At 42.4% G+C, this 26,604-nt stretch overlaps 1 protein-coding gene across 1 annotated transcript; it reads left to right on the forward strand.

The window, feature by feature from the left end:
* The first annotated feature begins 399 nt into the window (after positions 1 to 399).
* On the forward strand, positions 400 to 24,970 carry LOC123084417 (fatty acyl-CoA reductase 1). The gene is made up of 10 exons (XM_044506034.1): positions 400 to 542; positions 1,003 to 1,106; positions 18,577 to 18,776; positions 19,222 to 19,322; positions 19,477 to 19,669; positions 19,772 to 19,933; positions 20,043 to 20,124; positions 20,386 to 20,655; positions 20,986 to 21,110; positions 24,634 to 24,970. Exons 1-10 carry the CDS (start codon positions 464 to 466, stop codon positions 24,818 to 24,820), a joined length of 1,503 nt encoding a protein of 500 aa, XP_044361969.1. The 5' UTR covers positions 400 to 463; the 3' UTR covers positions 24,821 to 24,970.
* The last annotated feature ends 1,634 nt before the right edge of the window (positions 24,971 to 26,604 follow it).

Genomic DNA, 26,604 nt, shown 5'->3' on the forward strand with positions numbered 1-26,604 from the left:
ACCGTGCCACCGCAAACACGATCCGCACCTCCGTCATCGCCCACCACCTTTACCACCAGAGCCGCTGTGGTCTTGAGAAAGAGATTTCTCACTGACAAGTAAGACTGATATGTCAGATTTAATATTGGGAAGGAATTATTGGGCTCTGAAAAAACATCTCACCTGCAAACTTCTGCTAACTTATTGGGACACACCCAATAACTACTTATTTGGGAGGTTTTTTTTTGGGGGGGGGGGGGGGGGGGGGGGGGGGGGTGGGAGGGGAGACTCTTAGAGATGCTCTAAAGCTATGGCCGTAAAGCAGCCACGTCCCCCCGGAAGAAATGAATATCAACCATGCGGATGGCTATCCCGCCTATAAATAGCTAGCACCCAGCCAACAGCGATCACCCACACAAAGATTAATCCAGCTATAGGCAGGCAACGTGCATTGGAGCGTTGATCTACAGCCATCCAGGAAGCCATGGACGCCGCTTCGGTGATCGGCTGTTTCCGGGACAGGAGCATCGTCATCACTGGCTCGACGGGCTTCCTTGGGAAATGTACGTACATTTGAGTACCAATCTACTCATGCACTTGTTCTCCCTCTTTTTCTAAGTAGAATGATCTTTATTTAGTGGCGGATTGAGCATAGGGCTGGACAGTCACGTCCTAGTCCTATATATCATATTATTGTTGCAAAAAGAAAGTTAGGCTTAGTTGTTTGATTACTGGTCCACACATGGCTTAGCTTACTAATCAATTCAGACGTTGAATCAAGTCGATGCATCTTAATAGAAACAGAAGCATATATGACAGCAGAAACATGAATAGACATAAATGCTAGAAATCCTCCAAAAGCTTGAAGAAAGATCAAAGATATGAGAGGATCTTCCAAACAAACAATAGGGATCTACCACTTCGGACAACTAGACCCCTTAAAATTTCGAATATTTTCTGTATACCCACTCCTAAATATTTAGAGCTTTGTGTGCAATAATGTATATGCATGGGATAATGTAGTGCTGGTGGAGAAGATACTAAGGGTCCAGCCGGACGTGAGGAAGCTCTACCTTCTTGTACGCGCACCAGACGCCGCATCCGCCCAGCATCGTGTGCTCACGGAGGTATGTCTGCCTCCAGTCTAACAATAGAATCAAGGGAAGATCTGGACTATAAATGAGGAATAAAAACAAATATGTCCTCTCTTAACTAAGAGAAATGAGATGATAGTTTTGCCCTTTGTATCAGATACTATCTCTTAGTCAGATGTTAATTAAATTTCATATGATTTCCAAACATCCAAGACAGCTGTAGACAACACTAAGGAATAACCCATGGTATATATAACAAATAATAATAGTAATCATCTTCTTCATCTTTAGATAACTTCAAGGATGTCTTTCTCACAACTATGCATACCCTTTCTTTCTTCGGCTCTTCCTTTTTCTTATCTAGTCGTAATCATGGTTATGTGGTAGTTATGTAAGCCATGATTGCATCTATTCCCGCAAAAAAAAAGATTGCATCTATTCTCATCCAACAAACTTAAACAAGCCTCTCCTTTCGTCCAATGCCAATAGAGTGCATAATCAGGAGCCATTGCAAGTTCGCACAAATCTTTTACCTTATGGCCAAAATTAAGGAACACATACGCTACTAGCTACTAATATTACTCAGTGTTTTAAATAGTGGTTTTCGTGGCTTAGAGGTGAGATCCCTGTAAACTACCAAAAGTTATAACTATCTATCATGTAAGCTACCAACAATAGTATTTTGACATCAAAATACAAAAATAATAAATATGCATACAGGGTAAGGCTTACAAGGCAATTGTAGGTTTTTTGCAGAGTAAGGAAATTGCCACTAGTAGAAAAAGGGCCTACAGTCCCGGTTGGTGAGGGCCTTTAGTCCCGGTTCATGAACCGGGACTAAAGGGTCGGTACTAATGCCCTGACCCTTTAGTCCCGGTTCAATCCAGAACCGGGACAGATGGGCCTCCACGTGACCTGTCCGCTGAGCCCAGGCAGGAGGGCCTTTGGTCCCGGTTGGTGGCACCAATCGGGACCAATAGGCATCCACGCGTCAGCATTTCTGTGGCTGGGGTTTTTGTTTTTTTTAAAAAGGGGGGGGGGTTTGGGGGGGTTTGGGGGGTTAATTTAGGTGTTTCATATATTGTGCTATAGCTAGCTAATTAATAGAGAGAAGTGTCCTCTCTTTTGTCCGTGCTTGGTCGACGCTACGTACCATACATACGTATAGAGAGGACTAGCTAGACACGCTAGCTAGCTAGTAAGCAAACAGAAAATCGTCATGAACATATATGCATACAGAGAGAAGTGATATCGACCACCTCTCCTTCTCCGAGAGATTGGTCGAACAACAAGTTCTCGTATATCTATCCGACACTACCGGCTACATATATACAATAATTATCTTTTACAAATATATAATCTCCTAAAATACGGACGCGTGGTCCACATAGTATTCTCCGTCTTCAGCGATCACGTGGTCAAGAAAGAATGCCGCCAATTCCTCTTGAATTGCTCGCATGCGATCTGGTGCTAGGAGTTCATCCCGCATCCGAAACATCTAATTTTAAGAAGGGGGTCAATACATATATATATATATATATATATATATATATATATATATGAATGAATGAAACTCAACACAAATGATCGTAATAAAATAAAATTGTGAATATTGTTATTTACGCACTTCATATTGTTTGTCGGAGTAGCCCCCCTCACAAGTCGTGTGGCGGATGGACTCGCAAATTTAGTATCCACAGAAATCATTCCCTTGTTCCTGCCACAACCACTTTACAAGAAATAGAGGTCAATCAAACTGATAATTAGCAAGCATGCTAAATGGTATTGATGAAACTAGCGCTTGAATCACTAGGGGATGCCTGGAATATGCTACTATATAGTACTTACTTTCGGGTGCCTAAATTGCAGCTTCTTCGGTAGTCCCGGAGCTTTTTTGGTGAATTTTCTCCAAGCCCTGCCATACAAAGAAAACAATTACTTGATATCAGAAATGAACAAAGTTGCTGATATGGTGGATAATGATCGATTTAACTTACTTCTCGAGCCTTTCAGTCATGTCCGCATACTCCTTGGGATCTTTTCGCTTGGAGTCTAAGACAGTTACTACTCCCTTCTCAAGCTTAATCTCTAGGAGAATATAGTGGTAGCTGCGCACACATGCATAACTCATCAATATTACATTACTATAACCTGGACTAATAAGGAAACCGAATATGCCACAAGACAATAACACTCACTTGAAGTTGTAAGGAAAGAGTATTATATCTTTGTGTTCATTTATTTCCAACGATCGTAGCAAGCTGGCCTCGGTTTCTTGGGCACGATATTGAACCTCAGTTGCATCTATGAGATATGTGTTAATGAACCCAATATCTCCCACTTGTCTTTTCTTCAATTCGGTGATCTTCAATCTGCATAATATAGTGAGGATAATTATAAATACATGCAAATGAAAGGGCTGAGTTATATAGAGAGACTTAATGACGGAAGTAGTACTACTTACAGACAGTAGGAGGTGACCGTTGCTTTATCGATGGCCAATTGATTGAAAAACTGATAGAACTCCTCAAATGGAATAGGCAACAGTTCAATTCCAAGGAGGTCATGCTCCTTTTTAACTCTCACATACAAAGTACTCCTCCCCTCAGACTCTTTGCAGGTTTTCATGTACCAATCATACAATCTTCGCATCATCGTTGATAGAGAACTTTCATCTTTGACGAGAGGCTTCCCGTACTCGTATCTTTGTATCTGCACCTCCAAGATATCATAATGTACATCGTCGGGCAGGTAATCTGCAAGATTGCCATAACCGGGCACCATCCTCGGATCGACGATGTCGCTAGCAGGCACCTTGAGCGGGGGGCACGATTGCTTCGCTTGTTCGCCGAGCTGGGCAATTTGTTTCCCAGCTCGTCGTTCTTTCATCCTTTGGTCACTTTTAATACTTCCCGACCTCTCCGCTTCGGCAAATGCCTTTCCAATAATGCGCTAATAGTTGCCTTTCAGCGGAGACTTGGGTGGTTTTGTCAGGGCAGCCAGAGTGCGCTTCGCTTTCACCGGATATACCTTCTCCTCCGGAGGTGGATGTCTCTTTGCTTTCAATCCTTGAAACCAGTCATCCACTTCGGTATGCGCGATCTTCGCGTTTTCCTCCTCGCTCCTCTGGTACGGTAACTTCTCTGGAGTCTTCAGAGAAGGACTGAATCTGTATCTCCTCCCGCCTTTGGCTGTACTGCTAGATGCCGGCAGAGTAGACGGAGCGGATGTCTTCTTTCCTTGCTTACGAGGCGGAGGAGAAGGACTGCGACGCGCCGGAGCAGCCGGAGCGGCGGCGGGTCTCTTCCGCCCTTGCTGACGAGGCGGAGAAGGAGGAGGTTGGCTGCTCGGGCGCGCCGGCGCAGGCGGAGAAGGAGGCGGAGTGCCGCCACGCGCCGGAGAAGGAGCCGGCCGAGTGCCCTGATCGTCACTCGCCGGAGGAGGAGGCGGAGTGCCCTGACTCGCTAGAGGAGGAGGAGGAGGCGGAGGCGTCCAGTTCGGAAGGTTGATGAGATCCTTCCTCCATAGGCATGGAGTCTTCAGAGCATAACCCAGCCGATACTCCCCTTCACCGGTAGGGTGGTCAAGTCGGAGGTCCTCAAATCCCTCCGTTATTTCATCGACCATCACCTTAGCATATCCTTCTGGAATCGGCCGGCAGTGAAAAGTTGAGTCGGGTTTAGTAGGATAAACAGAGACAACAGCCGCCTTGACCTTCAAATTGCTCCATTGTGCCATAAGGTGGCAATTTTCAGCATCCGTGATAGCATCCACGGGATAGCTGGCAGGAGCCGTCAAGGCATGCTCTGGCTGAAGCAGCTCGGTGGAAGCCACGCTGCTTCTCCGCTGAGATGGCGGGGTAGCTTCGGGGGAAGCTTCGGCAGGTCGTTTGCTGCGATCTGCTTCTCGTTCCTCTAGCCCCATTACCCTTTCGTGCAACGCCTGCAGTTGGCTCTGCTCCAGTTTCTTCCTCCTCTCCTGGGTTTTGTAACCCCCTGCGTCCGGAAATCCAGCTTTCCACGAAACGGAGCCTGGCGTGCCTCATGTCCGTCCAGGGTGCTCAGGATTGCCGAGGGCCATTGTGAGCTCGTCCTTCTCCCTGTCTGGAACGAACGTCCCTTGCTGCGCTGCTTCGATATATTGCTGAAGCCTCTTGACTGGTATGTCCAATTGTTCGTCCGTCCAAATGCACTTCCCTGTTATAGGGTCCAAGGATCCGTCGGCCCCAAAGAACCAAGTCCGGCAACGTTCTGGCCAGTTCATTGTCTCTGGTTCGATCCCTTTATCAAGCAGATCATTCTCAGCCTTGGCCCACTTAGGCCGGGCTACGAGGTAGCCACCTGACCCCGTGCGATGGTGAAGCTTCTTCTTCTCAGCATTTCTCTTGTTTGTCGCCGACATCTTTTTACTCTTTTACGATGTCTTGTGGGCCACAAATGCGGGCCAGTCATCTCTGATCTTCTCATATTTGCCAATGAATTCTGGTATCTCATTTTTTCGACATACCTATTGAGGTCTTTCTTCCAATTCCTGAATAGGTCTGCCATCTTCCTCAGAGCAAAAGACTTGATTAATGGCTCTATAACTGGCTTCTCCGGATCATCCTCCGGCGGTAGGGTGAAATTTGACATCAGCTCAGTCCAAAGATTCTTTTTCTGCATCTCATGGACATAAGACACCTCAGGGTCTTCGTTCTTAGGCTTATACCATTGCTGGATGCTGATCGGGATCTTGTCCCTAACCATAACCGCGCACTGAGCAACAAATGCCTTCTTTGTCCGGTAGGGTTCAATCGGTTGGCCGTCGCGCGCGATTTGTATGATCTCAAACTTTTCATCTGAGCTCAACTTTTTCTTCGGGCCTCGTCTCTTTACCGAAGTTGTGCTCGATCCGGAGGGCTAGAAAAAAGAACAAAGACGAGAGTTAATTAATATGTGTACATACCAAAACAATGAATGCATCAATTAGCTAGTCAGCACAGGCTTAACTAATATATATACCTGGCCGGACTCGGTTTGGTGATCACCGGAGCCGTCCTCACGGTCTACTTCTTCACCCTCTCCTTCTTGCACCGGCATTGGGTCATCGGAGCCATGTAAATCATAGCCAGCTGCTTCTTCACCCTCTCCTTCCAGACCATCGTTGTCGTTGAGAAACATCAACAAGGAGACGGCAATACTTCCTTGTGCGATTATGTCCCTCAACAACGCTTCTTGTGCTTCGTCTCGGGGGGTGTCCATAGTTTCTACAAATATTTACAACATGGCAATTATTATTCAAACATGACAGATATGGATATATTAGTGGCAAACGTAGAACTAGCTAGCTAATCACAATAAGAAATCATATTAGTGGCCTCGACGCTGCTTCTCTAGGGTTTGGGGTGGCCTCGACAACGCTTCAAGGTTAGGGGGTGGCCTCGAGAACGCTTCAAGCTAGGAGGGGGTAATATCGACCCCCCCCCCCACATGTTGAAGCTATCGGGAGGGGGTCGGTGTTGAACACTACATCTATGTCCCACAAGTGACGTGGGCATCGACGCCCGCGGTAGGGTAGAGGGTCGTGGATCGCCGAGCGGTCGAGGGTCAATGCGTCGAGGATCGCCGAGGGGTCGGGAGGTTGCCTAGTGTCAAAGGATTCAACAAAACCATGTCTTCATCATTAGGCGAAAGTAACAGGTGCATGATGGTACGAAGCTCTCCAAAGTTATTTTGGAACGGAGTCCCAGATAGGATAATTCGCTTTTTGGTACAAAGTTCAGCAAGAACCTTCCGAATACCTCCCGACCCCTCGGCGATCCTCGACCCCTTGACCCCTCGACCCCTTCGTACCATCATGCCATGGTTACTTCCGGTTAATGATGAAGCCATGGATTTCTTCAATACTTTGACACTATAGGAACCCTCTCGACCCCTCGGCGATCCTCGACCCCTTGAACCCTCGACGACCCTGGAACCCTCGACCCCTAGACGATCCTGGAACCCTCGATCCCTCGACCCTAGAACCCTCGACCCGGGATAATATCGACAACGCTTCAAGGGGGTAGTACCGACAACGACGAGATACATACACGGGAGAAATTAATGTTATCGGGGAGGGGGTATATCGACCCCCCCCCCACGTATTGAAGTTATCGAGAGGGGGTATATGGACCCCCCCCCCCTCATGTTGAAGTTATCGGGAGGGGTATATCGACGATGACAGAGGAGAAGATCGAAGAAAAAAAAGAAGAAAAAAAAAGAGGAGAAGAAGAAAGGAATAGAGGAGAAGAAGAAAAAAATAGAATATTTTCTATTTTTTCTTCTTCTCCTCTATTTCTTTCTTCTTCTCCTCTTCTTTTTCTTCTTTTTCCTCTTCTTATTTATTTCTCCTCTTCTTCCTCTCCTCTTCTTCTCCTTTCTTCCTCTTCTCATTTTCCTTTTTCCTCTCCTTCTTTTTCTTCTTCTTCCTTCTTTCTAGCTAGATATATAAAACTTTTCTAAAAATGTAACTTTTGCATATATAAAACTTTTTTCTTCTTCTTCCTTTCTTCCTTCTCTTCCTTCGTCCTAAATATATAAAACTTTTCTAAAAATGAAACTAACCTAAAATTAATGTACTAAATCAGAGAACAATTGAAAACACCATGCATATTACAATTGAAAAAATACATACATTCATACAAAAAAATATAATACAAGCATATATATATGAAAAAGAAATGAAAAAGGACGGCGCCGGCGGCCGGACCAAGCTGCGGCGAGGATGGCAGGGTCGGGGTAGAGGCGCGGATGATGGCGAGGGCGGGCCGGGGCGGCGCGCGTCGGGGCAGGGGCGCGGGCGACGGCGACGGTGGTGGGCCGGGGCAGAGCGCGTCGGGGCAGGGGCGGGCAGGGGCGGCGCGCGTCGGGGTAAGGGCGCGGGCGACGGCGAGGGCGCGGGCGACGGCGACGACGGGCACGGGCGAGGCGACGGCGACGGCGGGGGCGACGAGCGGCGTCAGGGCAGCCTGGCGGCGTCGATGTGCTCAGCGTCGTCGGGGGGAAACTGGCGAGGGAAATCTGAAATTTTCTAAGTGTTTTCTTATATAGCAAGGGCATTCGTCCCAGTTCGTGCCACGACCCGGGACTAATGCCCACCTTTAGTCCCGGTTGGTGCCACCAACCGGGACCAAAGGCCAATTTTCAGCAGCCCAAAGGGCGGGAAGCGGCGGCCTTTGGTCCCGGTTGGTGGCACCAACCAGGACTAAAGGGGGGCATTAGTCCCGGGTAGTGGCACCAACCGGGACTAATGCACCCCTTTAGTCCCGGTTGGTGCCACCAACCGGGACCAAAGGCCTGTGCTGCCCCGAACCTAATATTTAGTCCCACCTCGCTAGTTGAGAGGGAGGCACACCTGTTTATAAGGTGCCGTGCGCCATCCCCCTCGAGCTCCTCTCTTAAGCAGGCTTTCGGGCCTAACCCTGCAATATGTGCCTGTGGGCCTATTGGGCCTCCTGCGGGCCTGAATCTTGGCCCATGGTAGGGTTTCTAGTCGTATTCAGGCCATGGGGGCCCAGTAGGTGGCACTTTTTTCTAGTTTTTTGTTTTGTTTTCTGCATTATTTATTTTCTTTTGTTTTTTTCTTTATTTTTTAATTCTTTTTACTTTTAGTTTTAGAAAAATTATAAACTTTCTGTTAGTGCCATTAGTTTTTAAATTTGAAAACACTTTTTGTTTTCTTTGTTGCTTTATTCATTTTATTTTGTTTCTACTTACAACAAAATACTTATTGTTGCTATTTTTATTTTTTTTCCAGTTTTTTTTGTTTTGTTTTCTACATTATTTATTTTCTTTTGTTTTTTGCTTTATTTTTTAATTCTTTTTGCTTTTAGTTTTAGAAAAATTATAAACTTTCTGTTAGTGCCATTAGTTTTCAAATTTGAAAACACTTTTTTGTTTTCTTTGTTGCTTTATTCATTTTATTTTGTTTCTACTTACAATAAAATACTTATTGTTGCTATTTTTATTTTTTTCCAGTTTTTTTGCTTTGTTTTCTGCATTAATTATTTTCTTTTGGTTTTTTGCTTTATTTTTTAATTCTTTTTGCTTTTAGGTCAGCAAAATTATAAACTTTCTGTTTGTGCCATTAGTTTTCTTTGAAATTTGTGTGAATCACAAGTTTGTGAGCTCAACAAGGCGTGTAGAGGGACGGGCTTATAAACCGGTGTGAGCGCCCTTCGGTTGGTGAGGTTTTCAAATTCGTAGTTTTCAAATGAACTCTGAAAAAGTTGGCATAGCATGTGCATTTACAAAACGGACAATGGTATCATACTCGTCTGTTACAAAGTTGGCATGGTATCATCATATATAATAGTTGCGGGAGAAAGTCTTCACTTTTTCTTCGCTTGTGTCGTTTGCTTATTGCGCCGTAACCATGGATAATCTTCATCGTTTATCAGGATTCTTGGGTCAGCCTTGACTTTGAAGGGGGGAATTTCATGAAATTTTTCATACTCTTCAGACATGTCTATCTTGCCCTCCACTCCCAGGATGTCTCTTTTTCCTGAAAGAACTATGGCGCTTTGGCTCATTGTATGATGTATTCGCTTCCTTATCTTTTCTTTTCCTCGGTCTGGTAGACATGTCCTTCACATAGATAACCTGTGTCACATCATTGGCTAGGACGAACGGTTCGTCAGTGTACCCAAGATTTTTCAGATCCACTGTTGTCATTCCGTACTGTGGGTCTACCTGTACCCCGCCTCCTGACAGATTGACCCACTTGCACTTAAACAAAGGGACCTTAAAATCTACTCCATAGTCAAGTTCCCATATGTCTACTATGTAACCATAATATGTGTCATTTCCATTGTCGGTTGCTGCATCAAAGCGGACACCGCTGTTTTGGTTGGTGCTCTTTTCATCTTGGTCAATCGTGTAAAATGTATTCCCATTTATCTCGTATCCTTTCCAAATCATTACAGTCGAAGATGGTCCCCTGGACAACAAGTACAACTCATCATAAACAGTGTTGTCACCTCTGAGACGTGTTTCCAACCAACTGCTGAAAGTCCTGATGTGTTCACATGTAATCCAGTCGTTGCACTGCTCCGGGTGTTTGGAGCGCAGACTGTTCTTGTGTTCATCGACATACGGGGTCACCAAGGTAGAGTTCTGTAGAACTGTGTAGTGTACTTGAGACCAAGAATATCCGTCCCTGCATATTATTGAGTCCCTTCCAAGCGTGCCTTTTCCAGTCAGTCTCCCCTCATACCGCGATTTAGGGAGATCTATCTTCTTAAGGCCAGGAATGAAGTCAACACAAAACCCGATGACATCCTTTGTTTGATGGCCCATGGAGATGCTTCCTTCTGGCCTAGCGCGGTTACGAACATATTTCTTTAGGACTCTCATGAACCTCTCAAAGGGGTACATATTGTGTAGAAATACGGGCCCCAGAATGACAATCTCGTCGACTAGATGAACTAGGATGTGCGTCATGATATTGAAGAAGGATGGTGGGAACACCAGCTCGAAACTGACAAGAGATTGCGCCACATCACTCCTTAGCATTGGTACGATTTCTGGATCGATCACCTTCTGAGATATTGCATTGAGGAATGCACATAGCTTCACAATGGCTAATCGGACGTTTTCCGGTAGAAGCCCCCTCAATGCAACCGGAAGCAGTTGCGTCATAATCACGTGGCAGTCATGAGACTTTAGGTTCTGGAACTTTTTCTCTGGCATATTTATTATTCCCTTTATATTCGACGAGAAGCCAGTCGGGACCTTCATACTGAGCAGGCATTGAAAGAATATTTCTTTCTCTTCTTTCGTAAGAGCGTAGCTGGCAGGACCTTCATACTGCTTCGGAGGCATGCCCTCTTTTTCGTGCAAGCGTTGCAGGTCCTCTCGTGCCTCAGGTGTATCTTTTGTCTTCCCATACACGCCCAAGAAGCCTAGCAGGTTCACGCAAAGGTTTTTCGTCACGGGCATCACGTCGATCGAAGAGCGGACCTCTAGGTCTTTCCAGTAGGGTAGGTCCCAAAATATAGATTTCTTCTTCCACATGGGTGCGTGATTCTCAGTGTCATTCGGAATAGCTAGTCCGCCGGGACCCTTTCCAAAGATTACGTGTAAATCATTGACCATAGCAAGTACGTGATCACCGGTATGCATGGCGGGCTTCTTCCGGTGATCTGCCTCTCCTTTGAAATGCTTGCCTTTCTTTCAACATTGATGGTTGGTCGGAAGAAATCGACGATGGCCCAGGTACACATTCTTCCTGCAGCTTCCCAGGTATATACTATCGGGTCAAGTAAACAGTGCGTGCATGCGTGGTATCCCTTGTTTGTCTGTCCTGAAAGGTTACTGAGAGCGGGCCAATCGTTGATGGTCACGAACAGCAATGCCTTTAGGTCAAATTCCTCCTTTTTGTGCTCATCCCACATACGTACACCGTTTCCATTCCACAGCTGTAAAAGTTCTTCAACTAATGGCCTTAGGTACACATCAATGTCGTTGCCGGGTTGCTTAGGGCCTTGGATGAGAACTGGCATCATAATGAACTTCCGCTTCATGCACATCCAAGGAGGAAGGTTATACATACATAGAGTCACGGGCCAGGTGCTGTGATTGCTGCTCTGCTCCCCGAAAGGATTAATGCCATCCGCGCTTAATGCAAACCATACGTTCCTTGGGTCCTTTGCAAACTCATCCCAGTACTTTCTCTCAATTTTTCTCCACTGCGACCCGTCAGCGGGTGCTCTCAACTTCCCATCTTTCTTGCGGTCCTCACTGTGCCATCGCATCAACTTGGCATGCTCTCCGTTTCTGAACAGACGTTTCAACCGTGGTATTATAGGAGCATACCACATCACCTTCACAGGAACCCTCTTCCTGGGAGGCTCGCCGTCAACATCACTAAGGTAATCTCGTCTGATCTTATACCGCAATGCACCGCATACCGGGCATGCGTTCAGATCCTTGTAGGCACCGCGGTAGAGGATGCAGTCATTAGGGCATGCGTGTATCTTCTCCACCTCCAATCCTAGAGGGCATACGACCTTCTTTGCTGCGTATGTACTGTCAGGCAATTCGTTATCCTTTGGAAGCTTCTTCTTCATTATTTTCAGTAGCTTCTCAAATCCTTTATCAGGCACAGCATTCTCTGCCTTCCACTGCAGCAATTTGAGTACGGTACCGAGCTTTGTGTTGCCATCTTCGCAATTGGGGTACAACCCCTTTTTGTGATCCTCTAACATGCGATCGAACTTCAGCTTCTCCTTTTGACTTTCGCATTGTGTCCTTGCATCGACAATGACCCGGCGGAGATCATCATCATCGGGCACATCGTCTGGTTCCTCTTGGTCTTCAGCAGCTTCGCCCGTTGCAGCACCATCGTGCATATCGTCTAGTGCATCTTGATGTTCAGTAGCATCACCGTATTCAGGGGGCACATAGTTGTCATCGTACTCTTCTTCCTCGCCGTCTTCCATCATAACCCCTATTTCTCCGTGCCTCATCCAAACATTATAGTGTGGCATGAAACCCTTGTAAAGCAGGTGGGTGTGAAGGATTTCCCGGTCAGAGTAAGACTTCGTATTCCCACATATAGGGCATGGACAACACATAAAACCATTCTGCTTGTTTGCCTCAGCCACTTCGAGAAAATCATGCACGCCCTTAATGTACTCGGAGGTGTGTCTTGAACCGTACATCCATTGCTGGTTCATATGCGTGCATTATATATAATTAAGTGTGTCAAAAATCATTACAGAACATCATGAATAGATAATTAAGTGACCAAATTAATAGAAGTTCATCATCACATAAAAACCAAAGTACATACATAGTTCTCATCTAACAACATAAAGCTCTGCAGAGCATCTAAATTAATTAAACCATACATTGAAACTATGTAAAACATTTCAATGCAAAAACAAATGCGATCATAATCGCAACCAAGGTAACAACTGATCCAACGGCATAATGATACCAAGCCTTGGTATGAATGGCATATTTTCTAATCTTTCTCATCTTTAAGCGCATTGCATCCATCTTGATCTTGTGATCATCGACGACATCCGCAACATGCAACTCCAATATCATCTTCTCCTACTCAAGTTTTTTTATTTTTTCCTTCAAGAAATTGTTTTCTTCTTCAACTAAATTTAACCTCCTAGATAAATAAAATCTATGTCACGTTGGTCGGCATAATTTTCATAAACAATAAATGAACCAATAGTTATGAAAAGATAATATATACCACATCCGAATCATAGACAGGACGAGGGCCGACGGGGGCGGATACCAAAACCATCGCACTATATAAGATGCAATAATAAAAGTAAGAAAATAATACAAGTATCTATCTAAACAAACAAGTAATAATATTTTTCCTTTCAGAAAGAAGATAAGAACAAGAGGCTCACCACGGTGGTGCCGGCGATGAGATCGGCGCGGGTGATCGACGGCGATGAAGACGGGGACGGGGCGTGATGGACCGCTAAACCTAGATAAATATTGAGGAAAATAGAGCTTGGCGGTCGAGCTTGGAGAGGAGAAACCTTAAGTAGTGTGGCTCGGGCATTCCATTGAACACCTTGTGTGCATAGGAGGTGAGCTAGAGCACCACCAAGCCCTCTCCCCCTCGGCCAGAAAAAACAGAGTAGTGTGCTCTGCTCTTGTGCGAGGGGCTATATATAGGCAGCACCATTGGTCCCGGTTGGTGGCATGAACCGGAACTAAAGGTAACCCTTTGGTCCCGGTTCACGCCACCAACCGGGACCAATAGTGGTGGGCCAGGAGCCAGGACCATTGGTCCCGGTTCGTCCCACCAACCGGGACCAAAAGGTTCGGACGAATCGGGACCAATGGCCCACGTGGCCCGGCCGGCCCCCTGGGCTCACGAACCGGGGCAAATAGCTCCATTGGTCCCGGTTCTGGATTGAACCGGGACTAATGGGCTGAACTGGCCTGGGCCATTGCCCCCTTTTCTACTAGTGCAGTTTTGAAACATATTTATACATATTGGAATGAATAACCATAGTTTTTATGACATCATGTAACTAATCGCTAAGAAACATGGATGTTATATTTTTTTTGTCTAGATAAGTTGATCTTAAAAAACATAGTTTTAAAAATAAGAATTTCTATCACGCGAATGTTTATATCAACTAGGTGATCACAATGATAAACTAAATAGAGAATGCGACCAATTATCGGATATAACTTGTCTTAGTGGGCCTACAACAATATAACTACAAACCTCAAAATATTGTTGATACTAGTTAATGCCTGTGAGATGCTACAATCGGCCTTGGATGGAAGTACAGATCCATCCCTAGGAGGAGGGGGTGAGAGCCCCCCCCCCCCCCCCCCCCCCCCCCGGGTCCCCGAAACAAAGGGGCCCCCTTTCCATGTATAGGCGCACATGGAGAGGGGAGCGCCCTAGTATCAATCACCATTAGAGAACTACAACAAATTCTCTGCGTCTCGAGAAGGAAGAAAGTTGAACTGTTTCCTTTTCGCGACTAGGCCTAGGCCTTTTTCGTTTACCAAGGGAAAGGGGATACTGATAGTTAAGTGATGGTGGGCCGCACTAGATTTGGCCAATACTAGCTCTAGTTCCTGTTGATGCCGACCATAATATCTCTAGTGCCACAAGGTAGGCCCAGGCCCGTCCATGAGGGTGTGTTAGCGGTGCGGCCGCACAGGCCCCCAAAATCGTGGGGGCCATCCTTGGATAGAAAACCGCGTTGGTTTTGCGCGGGAGCTGTATCTCGCATTAAGCGAGATGGAGTGATCTCCCGCGCGCAAGCATTTACAGTAATGGGCCAACCCATTAACTCTTTCTTAAAAGAAAGAGAAGAAAAAGGGAGCGGCCGCACGAGTAGGGATTCAATCCCTGGTCTATTTCCAGCGCTGCTAGCCACTAGGCTCAGCTCGAGTTCTTTGATGAAGTACACGGCCAAGATCTACTTGAGGCAGAATAAGCTGATTAACTGGTTTTTGCTTTTTCACCTTTTTTTTGTTTCACTGGTTTTTCTATTTTCTCTCTATTTTTCTCTGTTATCTTTTGGTTTTCTTTACTCGCTTTAAACTGATTTTTTCTTTTCTTTTTTTCTTCATTTTTCTTTTGTGTTTTTTTGTTTTCTTTGAATCTTATCAGGTTTCATTATTTTTCTATACATTTTTGGTATATATCTAATACATATCTAATACACATTTACCATTTTTCAAATCATTTATTAACAATTTTCAAATACAAGATTAACATTTTTGTAATACAAGGAAAATATAGTTTTTAATAAACATTTAATATTTTTCGGAAAATTCTTGATTAAAAATTTTCAAATACAAATTTAATAATTTTAAATTACAATTTCAACATTTTTAATATACATTAACATTTTTTCAAATATTTTATTAACATTTCCCAAATACCATATTAATATTTTTCCTATACATTGTCAACATTTTTTCAATACACATTTAATATTTTTCAAATAAAAGTTTAATTTTTTAAATACATTGTAAATACTTTTTTGATATGGATTAACATTTTTTCAAATTTAAGTTTAACAATTTTTAATACATGGTCAATACTTTTTCTATACACATCAACAATTTTCAAATACAAGTTTCACATTTTTTAAGTACCTGGTCAGTATTTTTTCTATACACATTTAATTTTTTTAAATGCTCCCTCTGTAAATAAATATAAGTGTGTTTAGATAACTACTTTAGTGATCTAAATGCTCTTAAATTTTTTACGGAGGAGTACATGTTTAACATTTTTTAAATATATGGTAAACATTTTTTCACAACCTTGATTAGCATTATTTTAAATAAATGATCAACTTTTCTACACACATTGTATATTGTTTGTATACATGTCGACATTTTTGATACATATATAACATTTTTCAAATGTATGATTAACATTTTTTAGAATGTTACGTAAAGTATATACTTTTGTAGTTTATAAGTAAGTTTAGAATTTTTGGGAGTGAAACAAAAGTAAAAAAAAAAGGAAAAACAAAACAAGAAACAAAAGATTGAGGTTTTGGGTTCCAGCGCACCTAGGGAGGTCCATCTCGAGCTGCCTTATGCGAGGGTTCCCTCTGTCTGGCAGAAAGCGAGACATAGGGGCGCCCATGGTTATGTAGCAGTGAAGAACGCTGACACTGTTGAGAGACAAACCTAGACCAACTGATCAAAGAGTGCTTGTTCAGAGTCTCCCCAATGGTCATTTGGGGTGTGCTGAGAGCGTGCCACTCAGCTGCCGCCACGTGTTGCTTTCTCGGCGCTTCCTCTAATTTTTATTTTTTAATTTCTTTGCCTCGTTTTTGGCTTTTTAGATGGTTTTTCTAGTTTTTTTTTACTTTTTGGTGTTGCAAGCAAACGCGTTTTTTTTTTCATTTCGCGAGAGGCACGGGTCTGCATCTGTGAAAGGCAGAAAGAAAAATAATGTGTTTTTTCCTTCCGCAATAAGCGCGGATTTGCTTCCACAAGGAAACAAAAAAAGTGTTTTCGTTTTTTTTCCTCCGCATGAGACACGGGTTTGCTTCCTCAAGAGGCTTGGCCTCTCCGCCAGGTGCCCAGCCGCCCGGTGACTCTCGCAGCCGCCCAAATTATGTTGAAAAATTACCGATAAAATTGTTGCCTCAAAAGAATAGAGGAACAAGAAGGTACGGAAAGTCACTCACCCATCTCCCTTGTTAGGCATGCTAGACTGCTAGATTTCCATTCAGTATTGGTACCAGAATAGAGATTACTATTTGCGAAAAGAAGTTACAAGGCTATTTAGTATGTTAATGTTTATATTTTTTGTTGGCAATGGAGAACTAGTGTCGTATTTTCTCTCATTGATCATATATATTTCTATACTTCCGAGTTTTATGCTTTATTACTGAACTTCATATAGTTTTTCAGAAAAAACAGCTTTATATAATTAACCTATATTTCAAGTGAAACATTTTATTTTAGTAGCATTTTTACCATGTGACATTTTAAATTTTCAAGTATTCTTTCATAAATATTGTTACCTGAATCCTTAGATTCATTCGCCCGGCCCTCTGCCATTTTAGTATTCATATATTTTCAAATATTTATGAAATAACAAGTATCTAAGTTATATATTTAGGAAAGAGTATACTTTGGTTACATAAGTTATTCAAATTCAGGGGCCTCGTCTTTGCATTGTGCACTGGGGCCCCAAATTTCTGAAGGCGGCCCTTGGTGGACCGCACTAGGTTTGACCGCACTAGTCGAGCCAATGATGAGGATGCTCCTGATTATGCACTAGGTGTATGCATGATTTTACCAGAGGCGCCACATCACTGGCCCCACGAGGCAATGTTGAGAGACAAGTCGTCGAGAGAAGAGCACGCCACATCCCACATCCAGATGACACAATGTCGAAAAACACATACCTCTAATACTCTTTTTGTATATATTGTTAGTGGGTTAGTATTCTCTAAGAATATTATTTGAAGGGCCCCATGTTCTCCTTTCGCCCCGTGCCCCCGAAATCTCAAGACCGGGCATGCAGAAATACCAAGTTGTCGCAAGTATAATGTTAGAAAAAAGCAATGTCAACTATATAGAAGAGTTATTTGGAGACATGGCGCTAGTGGCTATCCATATAATTACTGAAACATCGCCCTGTCAATTATCGCAGCTATAGCACGGAAATTCGCAGGGGCATGCACCTACCCAGCCTTGTCCGGCCACACGATTGCCTAGCGATCTGCAAAGTTGTTGGATTCCACATCATGGCACACCAAGTTCTTAAGTTTTACTTTCCGTAATTTGTGATTTTTTTCGTTCTTTGTATCAAGTTTCAGTAGATGAAGCTTAACGAAGTTCTTTAAAGTCCCCAAAACATATTTAAAAACGGTCTTATTTGAAATTCTTCATCACGAGAAACGGGAATATGAAATCGAAACTTAATTTGGATTTCTATTTAAAAGATACGGAAGGTTGAAAATTGAAAGCTAAAATAAAAATGGGGTCGGTGCCCCCATGCATGCGTGCCACAAATTCCCTCCCAGCTATAGCAAGCTATGTAGAGCCTTTGTAATATATGGAAGAAAAATGGGGTCGGTGTCCCCACGCATGCGTGCCACAAATTTCCTCCCAGCTATAGCAAGCCATGTAGAACCTTTGTAATATATGTCTGCCTGTAATTGTCTCCGCTCGTTGCACCATGCCTCTTCAAGCTGACTCAGTCCTCTCACTTCACGATGTCCATTCAAGTGCCTCTGTTCAACAATGGCGCACTCTCATCATGTTGTTCCTCGGGTAATCTGAAAGAGCATGAATCGCCTTGTCTTCTGTGGTGTTTACTTCTTCAGGATGCAAGTGTAGCTAGTGAAAGGTTGACGGTCACATTGTTGTTTCCCCGCCAGTGCCATTTTTGAATGTGTGGTCCAGTCCTCACTATGGATGTTAAAAGAAGTGAATCTGTATTAAATTATTTGTGGACTTCAAGTATCTTTCTAACTTAGCTTTTCTTATACTATTTTGTGTAGGTTGTTGGAACAGAACTCTTTGATGTTCTGCGAAGCAAGCACGGAGCTGATTTCAACTCTTTGATGAAAGACAAAATTTTCCCTTTAGCTGGAGACATGGTGTGCGAAAATTGTGCACTCCCAAGCTCTACGATTGAGCAGATATCCAAGGAAATTGATGTCATTGTCAGTGTAGCTGCAACTACTAGCTTCTACGAGAGGTGCTTATAATACTAGTGCATTGAGAAACATTTATTTCTTAATCAACTGACATGGACACCCGATTTAGAGTACCAACTTCTTAGGACAAAACTAGTATAATAAGTTCTGCTAAATACTCATAAGTAAGTCTCCTGTAGTTTCAAATATAAAAACTTCATCTATATATCGGTCTAGTGCTTTTTTCCAGTCGTGCATAACTTTGTCATCTTCAATGCATTTTTTGCGAGGGTTCATTTTAAATACATTTAATTATAAATATGGTTTGTTTATCTATGCTAGGAACATTAACTCATATATGACAAACCTAATAACAAACAATATACTTATCGTGTTAATGAATAAATAGCCAATAGGAAATTTCTGTATATCACCATTTGATGTATTGTTTTAGAAGGCTAACATATAAGTTGTGAATCAGCATATCGTTGGATATTCCATGTGCAGATATGATGTTGCTTTGGCATCAAATGCCTTAGGGGTCGCCCATGTGTGCCATTTAGCAAACAAGTGTGGTAATCTCAAAATGCTCCTTCATGTTTCAACTGGTAAGAATGTCCATAACTCATGCTGCTTAGCTCATCTTTGTGAAAGTGCTGAAACATATGGTTGGAATGTAGATGTTGTGTGCATATATATGATGAAACATCACATACTAACAAAAAGTAGTGTTGTTGTACTTGTTGTTGCTGTCTTGAGTAGCTTTCGTGGCCGGTGATCAAGAAGGCTTGTTAATGGAGAAACCATTCAAATCAGGTGAATCACTAAGGAAAGGTTACAATTTGGACATTCAAGCTGAGATAAAGCTAGTTGAGAATTTCAAGTCAAAACTCAGGATGCAGTCCTCTAATGACAAGTTAGAAAAGAAGAAAATGAAGGAACTTGGGTTGAAAAGGTTTGGAAACATAAATATACATATCATTTGAATGAATTCCCATAAACATTTGTGACCAAGAGTTAACATAAGTAACGTGATGTAACAATATTATTTTTCAAGGGCTAGGCACTTTGGTTGGCCTAACGTGTACTCACTCACAAAGGCTTTAGGGGAGATGTTGCTTGCTAACTTAGGACGAGACCTTCCGGTTGTCATAGTCCGCCCCAGCATCATACTCAGCACTTTCCAAGATCCAATGCCTGGATGGATAGAGGGGACTAGGTAAAATAAATAAATCGAAGTGTTTGTCGTTCATGCTAACTCTTTTTATGCATCTACATTAGTACTTATTGTATGTACGTGTTAATAGATTGTGTCACATTGGTTGCAGGACAATTGATATGTTGTATGTTGCCTACAATGACCAAAAACTTCCATGTTTCATCGCCGACCATAATGTCATAAGTGATATGGTGGGTATTGCACAAAGACGAATCCAAAACATGCATACACATATCAAAAGTTGGGTAACCATATATAGAGGCATGTATTTTGGCAACTACGTCAAATAGGGTGCCTAGAGGTTATTCCTCATATAATTGGGGATTTTTAGTGTACTATTAACGCGTATGTAGTTTATACATTTCACTCATGTAATTAAGTAGCATATAAATTTATGGGGTATTCTTGTAGTTCTAGGTTTGAATTTAATTTCAAAACTACAATATTTGCAGATACCCGGAGACTTGGTGATTAATGCAATGATGGTTTCCATGGCCATTCATTGGGACCAGCACGGAGGTCAAGCAATTTACCATGTGACCTCAGGCCATCGGAATCCTCTGAACTATTCTATTACAGAGGAATCACTTTATGAGTACTTTCATGCAAATCCTCGTGTATCCAACGGTGGGAGGATTGTCAAGAATAAAAGGGTGCTCCTTTTCAAGAAATACACACATTTCCATTTATACATGATCCTACGGTATAAGATAGCATTAGAGGTATGTAAATTTTTCTTTCCAATTCATATGTACTTTCAATCTATGTGACTATGCAGACGTCAACAATAATAGCTACAAACTACATGGTCAATCTCTGAGAACCCTCCATTTAAACCCTCCCTTTATTTTGCTTTAGTTCACACAATATGCATTGGTACTTAGAATATTTCGAATTCTAGATGAGAGAGAGAGAGAGAGAAGTTTTGACAGAAAGAAAGAAATACAGGTTCATATTCAAGTCATTTAAATAGATATTTACTTATGAATGATGAAATAAATATGTTCATACTGTGAATTATGTAATGACTTGGGAAATCTTGTGATATACAGACGTTGCATGTGATGAGTGTATTTGGGGGTTCATTTTCCAAGAACTACAATAAGCTGAACCGCGGCTACAATTTCTTGATGCTTGTCGCCAAGTTGTACGCTCCATATGTCTTCTTTAAAGGGTGGTGAGCAGCTTCAACTTAATTCTGTAGATTACCACAGAAGTAACACTATTTCGTTACAAGAGTCTAGAACCATGTACCATTTGAGTGACTGGTCTCACAAACCAATATTTACTTTTTCACCGGAAGTAGATTTAGTTTATTTGACTGTTCTGGAAACGAATTTTTTGTGTTAGCATTTTTTCATTAATAAGTAGTTCTTTGAGCGCTTCTTAAGTGGATATGTACAAGTAAATTTCACAAGACCTACCATGACTTCATGTCTGTGTTAGCGAAGTTTAGAATAACACATGTTTGGAACTAGATGTTGCTAGTAGTAGTTGGTACTTGCTATATAAAGACATAATAGTGGCAGTGATGCAAAATTTACTCTATTCTTAAAAATACATAGTTCCTACCAAAAAATTGTAGCCTCCGTCGTCAAGGACCAGCTAGAACATTCTGTTTGGGGAAAAGGTATAGTGGTATTTCATAGTGCAGGTTGGGTTATCTGTACAGGTGTGAACACGTATGTGCTTCATTTTACTGAGAAATTTGAGAATGCTATACTAGTGCAAACTATTATGGTTGATGAGTATATGGCTATATAGTATTGTCACCATAGAAATTCAAAACTAACTTACCAAGTATCATGTACAATTATAAATCTAGCGTGCATGTGCAAGCAATGTTACATATATAATCACTTACGTATAGGAAAATGGTTATATACTCTCGGGGGTATGTACATCCACTCTTTAAATACTACATACATGAAGTGATTATACTCCGTTATTATATTTAATATAACTCATATTTAGGTATCCTAGAATAATTAATAAGATATATTTAGAATGGGACAATTAACTAGCAAAAGTGATATTTTTAGAGACATCTGAACGAATCCAACATCCCTTGATTTTGTTCAGGTGAGGACCACCCACTCCCGAGCGCCCCCCCTCCCCCCCCCTCCCCCGCCCCCAAGTTGTTCCCTTTGCCATTTTGTCTCCTCGTGAGGATCTGTACGTGGTCTTAGCCTATGTTAGTTCCAGGCCATGTTTTTTGCTGATTTTTAATCTTTTCTATAAAAGAAAGGTGATTGAGGTGGGAATTAAACTCTTAACCTATTCACCGAGACCCTTACTTGAATCCACCAAATCAATTAATCCAAAAACCTTATGTACATGTTTTTCAACCAAGACCTATTTGATTGCCTGCGTACATCATAGGACATGAACATTCAACCTTGTCTTAATGACCCTAAGTTGAGCTTCACCTCATTAATGGCTTGTAAATAGCATGGTAATATACACACTTTAGATTTCATTATTTACATGCAAACACCGTGGTAACTAGCCAGGGAGGGGGCGGGAGTTGTTGAAACATACACACAGTAACTTTAGTGTAAATAACACGGTAACTTATGCACTACTGAGCTGATAACTCACGTACAAACACCATGGTAACTTTGACCCGTGAAAAAAGTTGTTGCAAACGTACCCTCGATAACTTTTGTTTAAATAGCATGATCATATACATACCACATATGTGGTAAGTTACATACAAACACCACGGTAACTTTCACTTAGACAATTTTTTATCGATTACATACCCCCGGTAACTTCTGTATAAATAACATAGTAATATACACACCACATGATAACTTACCTACAAACGCTGTGATAATCTTGACCCGGAAAAAAGGTTGTCGAAACATACCTAGTAACTTTTGTGTAAAAAGCATGGTAACTTATGTACCCAAGGTATGGTAGATTTTCAGCCAAAAAGCCGCCGAGGCATACCAACATAGGATGAAGTTTTGAAGGTCTTGTCGTGATGGATTCAGTGGTGAAAACAGATTTTGAATCAGACAGAGGTTTGAGATACAAAACATTTTGAATTTTTCAAATTGAAGAATTTAGGATAACATCAATTTTTGTCCTCTAGTACGTATGCATGCACATGCATGAGCGACAAGGTTCGGAACCATTTTTATGACTCAATAATTTAGTGTAAACAACATGATGAGAACTTGCGTACCTCGGGCCTGGTAACTTTGGACCCAAAATTATACCGCCAGAACATACCAACATGGGATCTAATTTCAAAGATCTCATCGCAACGAATTTAATTGTGAATATAACATTCTGAATCAGACAGGGGCTTAGGTCATGCATCTCTTTTATATTTTTCAAGCATGCAATTAGTTGCTCTAAAAAGGCTCACACATGCAAGGGGAAAGAAATGCAGTAGAAAGACAAGCATGAACATAGGAATCGTCCGGTCAGATTACTCGAATGGTGACGTTCGTCGGTTATTTCAGACCATTAAGGATTATAATGACGTATAATATGTTTATTTATGAGGTATATTTTGTATGGAAGTACGTAAAATCCAAGGAGTCCATATCGCTTCGATAAATTGGTTATAGCTCCTTGTTATTTGTAATATGCTCCATTAGTAATTGTCGTATACGTGACAGGAGCTCTACAATAAAATCCAAGTTCATCTTTTTTACATAGTTTGCACGATTGCATTTATACTGCTTTTTTGTACGTACGGAATGTGTATTGCAAAAACAAGGGGTTGGCGATATTCTTTCATGCTACTCATATTATGGTACCTTAAAATAATTTACTAAAACTATATTGAGAAAGATAAAGTGGTATACTAGCTACACACAAGAGGTATATTGACCATGGCGTACATACCCCGGGAGTATAGTAAATGTGTGTGTGTGTGTGTGTGTGTGTGTGTGTGTGTGTGTGTGTGTGTGTCACCCTAGGAAAAATGTATACAAAATATAGTAAACTGGTGTACAAAATGTAGTAATTTTCAGAATATGGTAGTAACGCGGTAACATTGATAGTAAAAAAATTGCAGATTACTACTGTTTGTACATAGTTTTACCATGCATGCTTGTATATTTATATATGTATAATAGATATAGTGGTATAATAGGTACTCATGCATATGAAGTTTTGCGAAGAAATGACATCCTTGGTATTCTGGAAAAAACAAACAAAATTGAAGCTTTATTCGAAAACACTATTTGAATGTATGGTAAAGTCAGATCGTATTTTCTTTACTACAAAATACCCTAGGTGTCATTCCTTCACGAAACTACACACCTGAGTAGAATGGTCGGCCAAGATTGATACCCCAAAATTTAGATTTTTTTTCTTCTTCTGAACTTACTATTCACATAGGTGTGCGTGAAACCATGTTGAACATGTGTATATTCGGGTGTAATCGTTACTTACAAGACGTATGTTGAACATGTGTATTTTCGGGTGTAATAGTTACTTACACCTATAAGTATATATATTTTCACACAATATATATTTGATTTCATCTTAGCATACATTTCCATAGACTTGGCCAAACTTAAAAATGTTTGACATATGACAAATCTAGAACTTCAATTAATTTAGAATGAAGGATGTATGGATTTTGCCGCAAGGTTTTTCTTGGCTAGAGAATGTTTCAAATTGTTTAGTGATCATTATTTACTTTACTGATCTAACTTTCCCTGTGTCCTACAAAGCTTTGATGACACGAACATGAGGAAGCTATGGGCGACCACTACGGACAAGCTAAATGAGGATTCCATGTTTGATTGTGATCCTGCCTGCATCAACTGGAGCTCGTACCTCGTGAACACACACATCCCGGCTGTTATGGTGAATTCACGCAATGCTAACCACATGAAGAAAGCCAACAAGATTGCATAAGGGGCGCAGATTATAAATTTTATTGCCAAATCAGGAATGACCATATATGTATATGCGCTATATGTTGGAGATATGCCCTAGAGGCAATCATGTATGATGATATTTCCTTATGTTTATGAATAAAGATAGTCCTTGGACATTATCAATGATGTATATCAGCAAGTACATGACTTGTTTGTGGGACTATGCATTGTATGATTACTGTCCTAAAAGGTTCCTAGTCGAAAGGGTTGTGTAGACGCGCAGCCAACTACACTAGCATATGACATGGTCGATGGCTTGGTCTCACTAGCCATTGAGCATTGGATGCTAACCGGATAATATGGACTCGGAAGGATCTGTCAGATTCGATGTAGTCCAATCCGAGTCAAGACAAGGTCTAAGTCAGACAGACCCAACTATAAGACGCAGCGATATGTCATATGTGAGTCTCTAGTACAACATACGTTCTATGTCCTAAGACCTGAGCTGACACATGTACTCAGGATGGTGACAGACCTACTTTGGACCAATCAAACGCTACTCCGTGACTGGGTAGTTACAAAGGTAGGTTTCGGGCTTGTCAAGACCCATGTTGTGAGATGATTAGCCCCTCCGATCAGGAGAGATATACTCTGGGCCCCTCGTGTGATCCGACCAAGATAAGCATGGCCTTGCGACAAGGATTATGAGATAATCCGGTTTGTGGTCGGCATCACTAGAACGAGAAAGAGGTCAGACTAGCACAAGAATGACAGACTCGCCTTGAGCCTGAAATATATATCGTGTGGCAAAGGGAATGGAAGTGTGATGTACAGGTTCGCCAACCAATGTGCTTGGTGGTTGGAATGCCTCGCTAGAGGCCGCTACCAACCGTGCAGTTCAGAGGTGATCCAAACTGTGGCCAAGTCACTTGAACCTAAGGGGTCGCGCACTTAAGAGAAGAATCCTGTGAGGCCGGATCAGACTCCACGAGTCAGACGTGATCCTACTCGGACTCGGATCCCGGCCGACCAGATTTTGTGCTTTAGGGTCCATGACGGGCGCCTATATAAAGTGGTGGTGCGGCGCACTGATTCTTTTTTATCGCTTTGGCGCTGTCATTAGGGGTTGCATGTGTTGTGAATAGCCACCTCCAATCGCCGCTGGTTGTGTGATCGGACCTAGTAGTCCACCGCACGACGTTCCTCCTGCACTCACGGATACCGTTAGAGGCGGTCCACTTGCGCCGCTCCGCCGAACCTGTACGTGGGAACTGACGACCGGCTGTTCGAGGGAGATCCGATAAGGAGGAGACAATCAACATTGACACGCTGCCCCAACTCTTCTTCCGCTGCACGGCACTGCGCGTCTAGTGGTAATAATCTGTGATCCATTCCCGTAGCATGTTCCTAGTTGTTGTGCGCGTAGGAAAATTTTAATTTTCAGTCGATGCACCCTACCATAGAACCCAACAGTGGTATCAGAGCCTCTGCTATAGATTTGAATTCAGATTGTATGCTTATTAGATATGTGGAGGCGACATATGAGATCTGTTGTCATTTAGGAAATCGGCTATGTGCACCGTTGATGAGATCAACTGCACACGGGGAATGATGTCGCTATGTTTTCTGATGATCGGAGTCGATGAGCTCATGCACAACTTACCCCTACCGGTCAGTACCCGCCATCAAGGTTAACAATGAAACGTAAATCTGAATCGGACTCGCGATGATCGATAAGATTGGTCAGATTAGAAACTTCGGCGTGAGCGGGACCGCCATGTGCGTAGCGCCTTGTATTTCGTACACGATCACTCCAACCGG

This window comes from Triticum aestivum, chromosome 1B, assembly GCF_018294505.1.
Source record: "Triticum aestivum cultivar Chinese Spring chromosome 1B, IWGSC CS RefSeq v2.1, whole genome shotgun sequence".
NCBI classification, from domain to species: domain Eukaryota; kingdom Viridiplantae; phylum Streptophyta; class Magnoliopsida; order Poales; family Poaceae; genus Triticum; species Triticum aestivum.

Excerpts from the sequence above, each read along its gene's own strand:
- LOC123084417 (XM_044506034.1), top strand. The coding sequence starts at position 464 with ATGGACGCCGCTTCGGTGATCGGCTGTTTCCGGGACAGGAGCATCGTC. Across the intron at positions 19,323-19,476 it reads GCTCCTTCATGTTTCAACTG|CTTTCGTGGCCGGTGATCAA; the intron begins GTAAGAATGTCC and ends TGTCTTGAGTAG. Across the intron at positions 19,934-20,042 it reads GGATGGATAGAGGGGACTAG|GACAATTGATATGTTGTATG; the intron begins GTAAAATAAATA and ends CATTGGTTGCAG.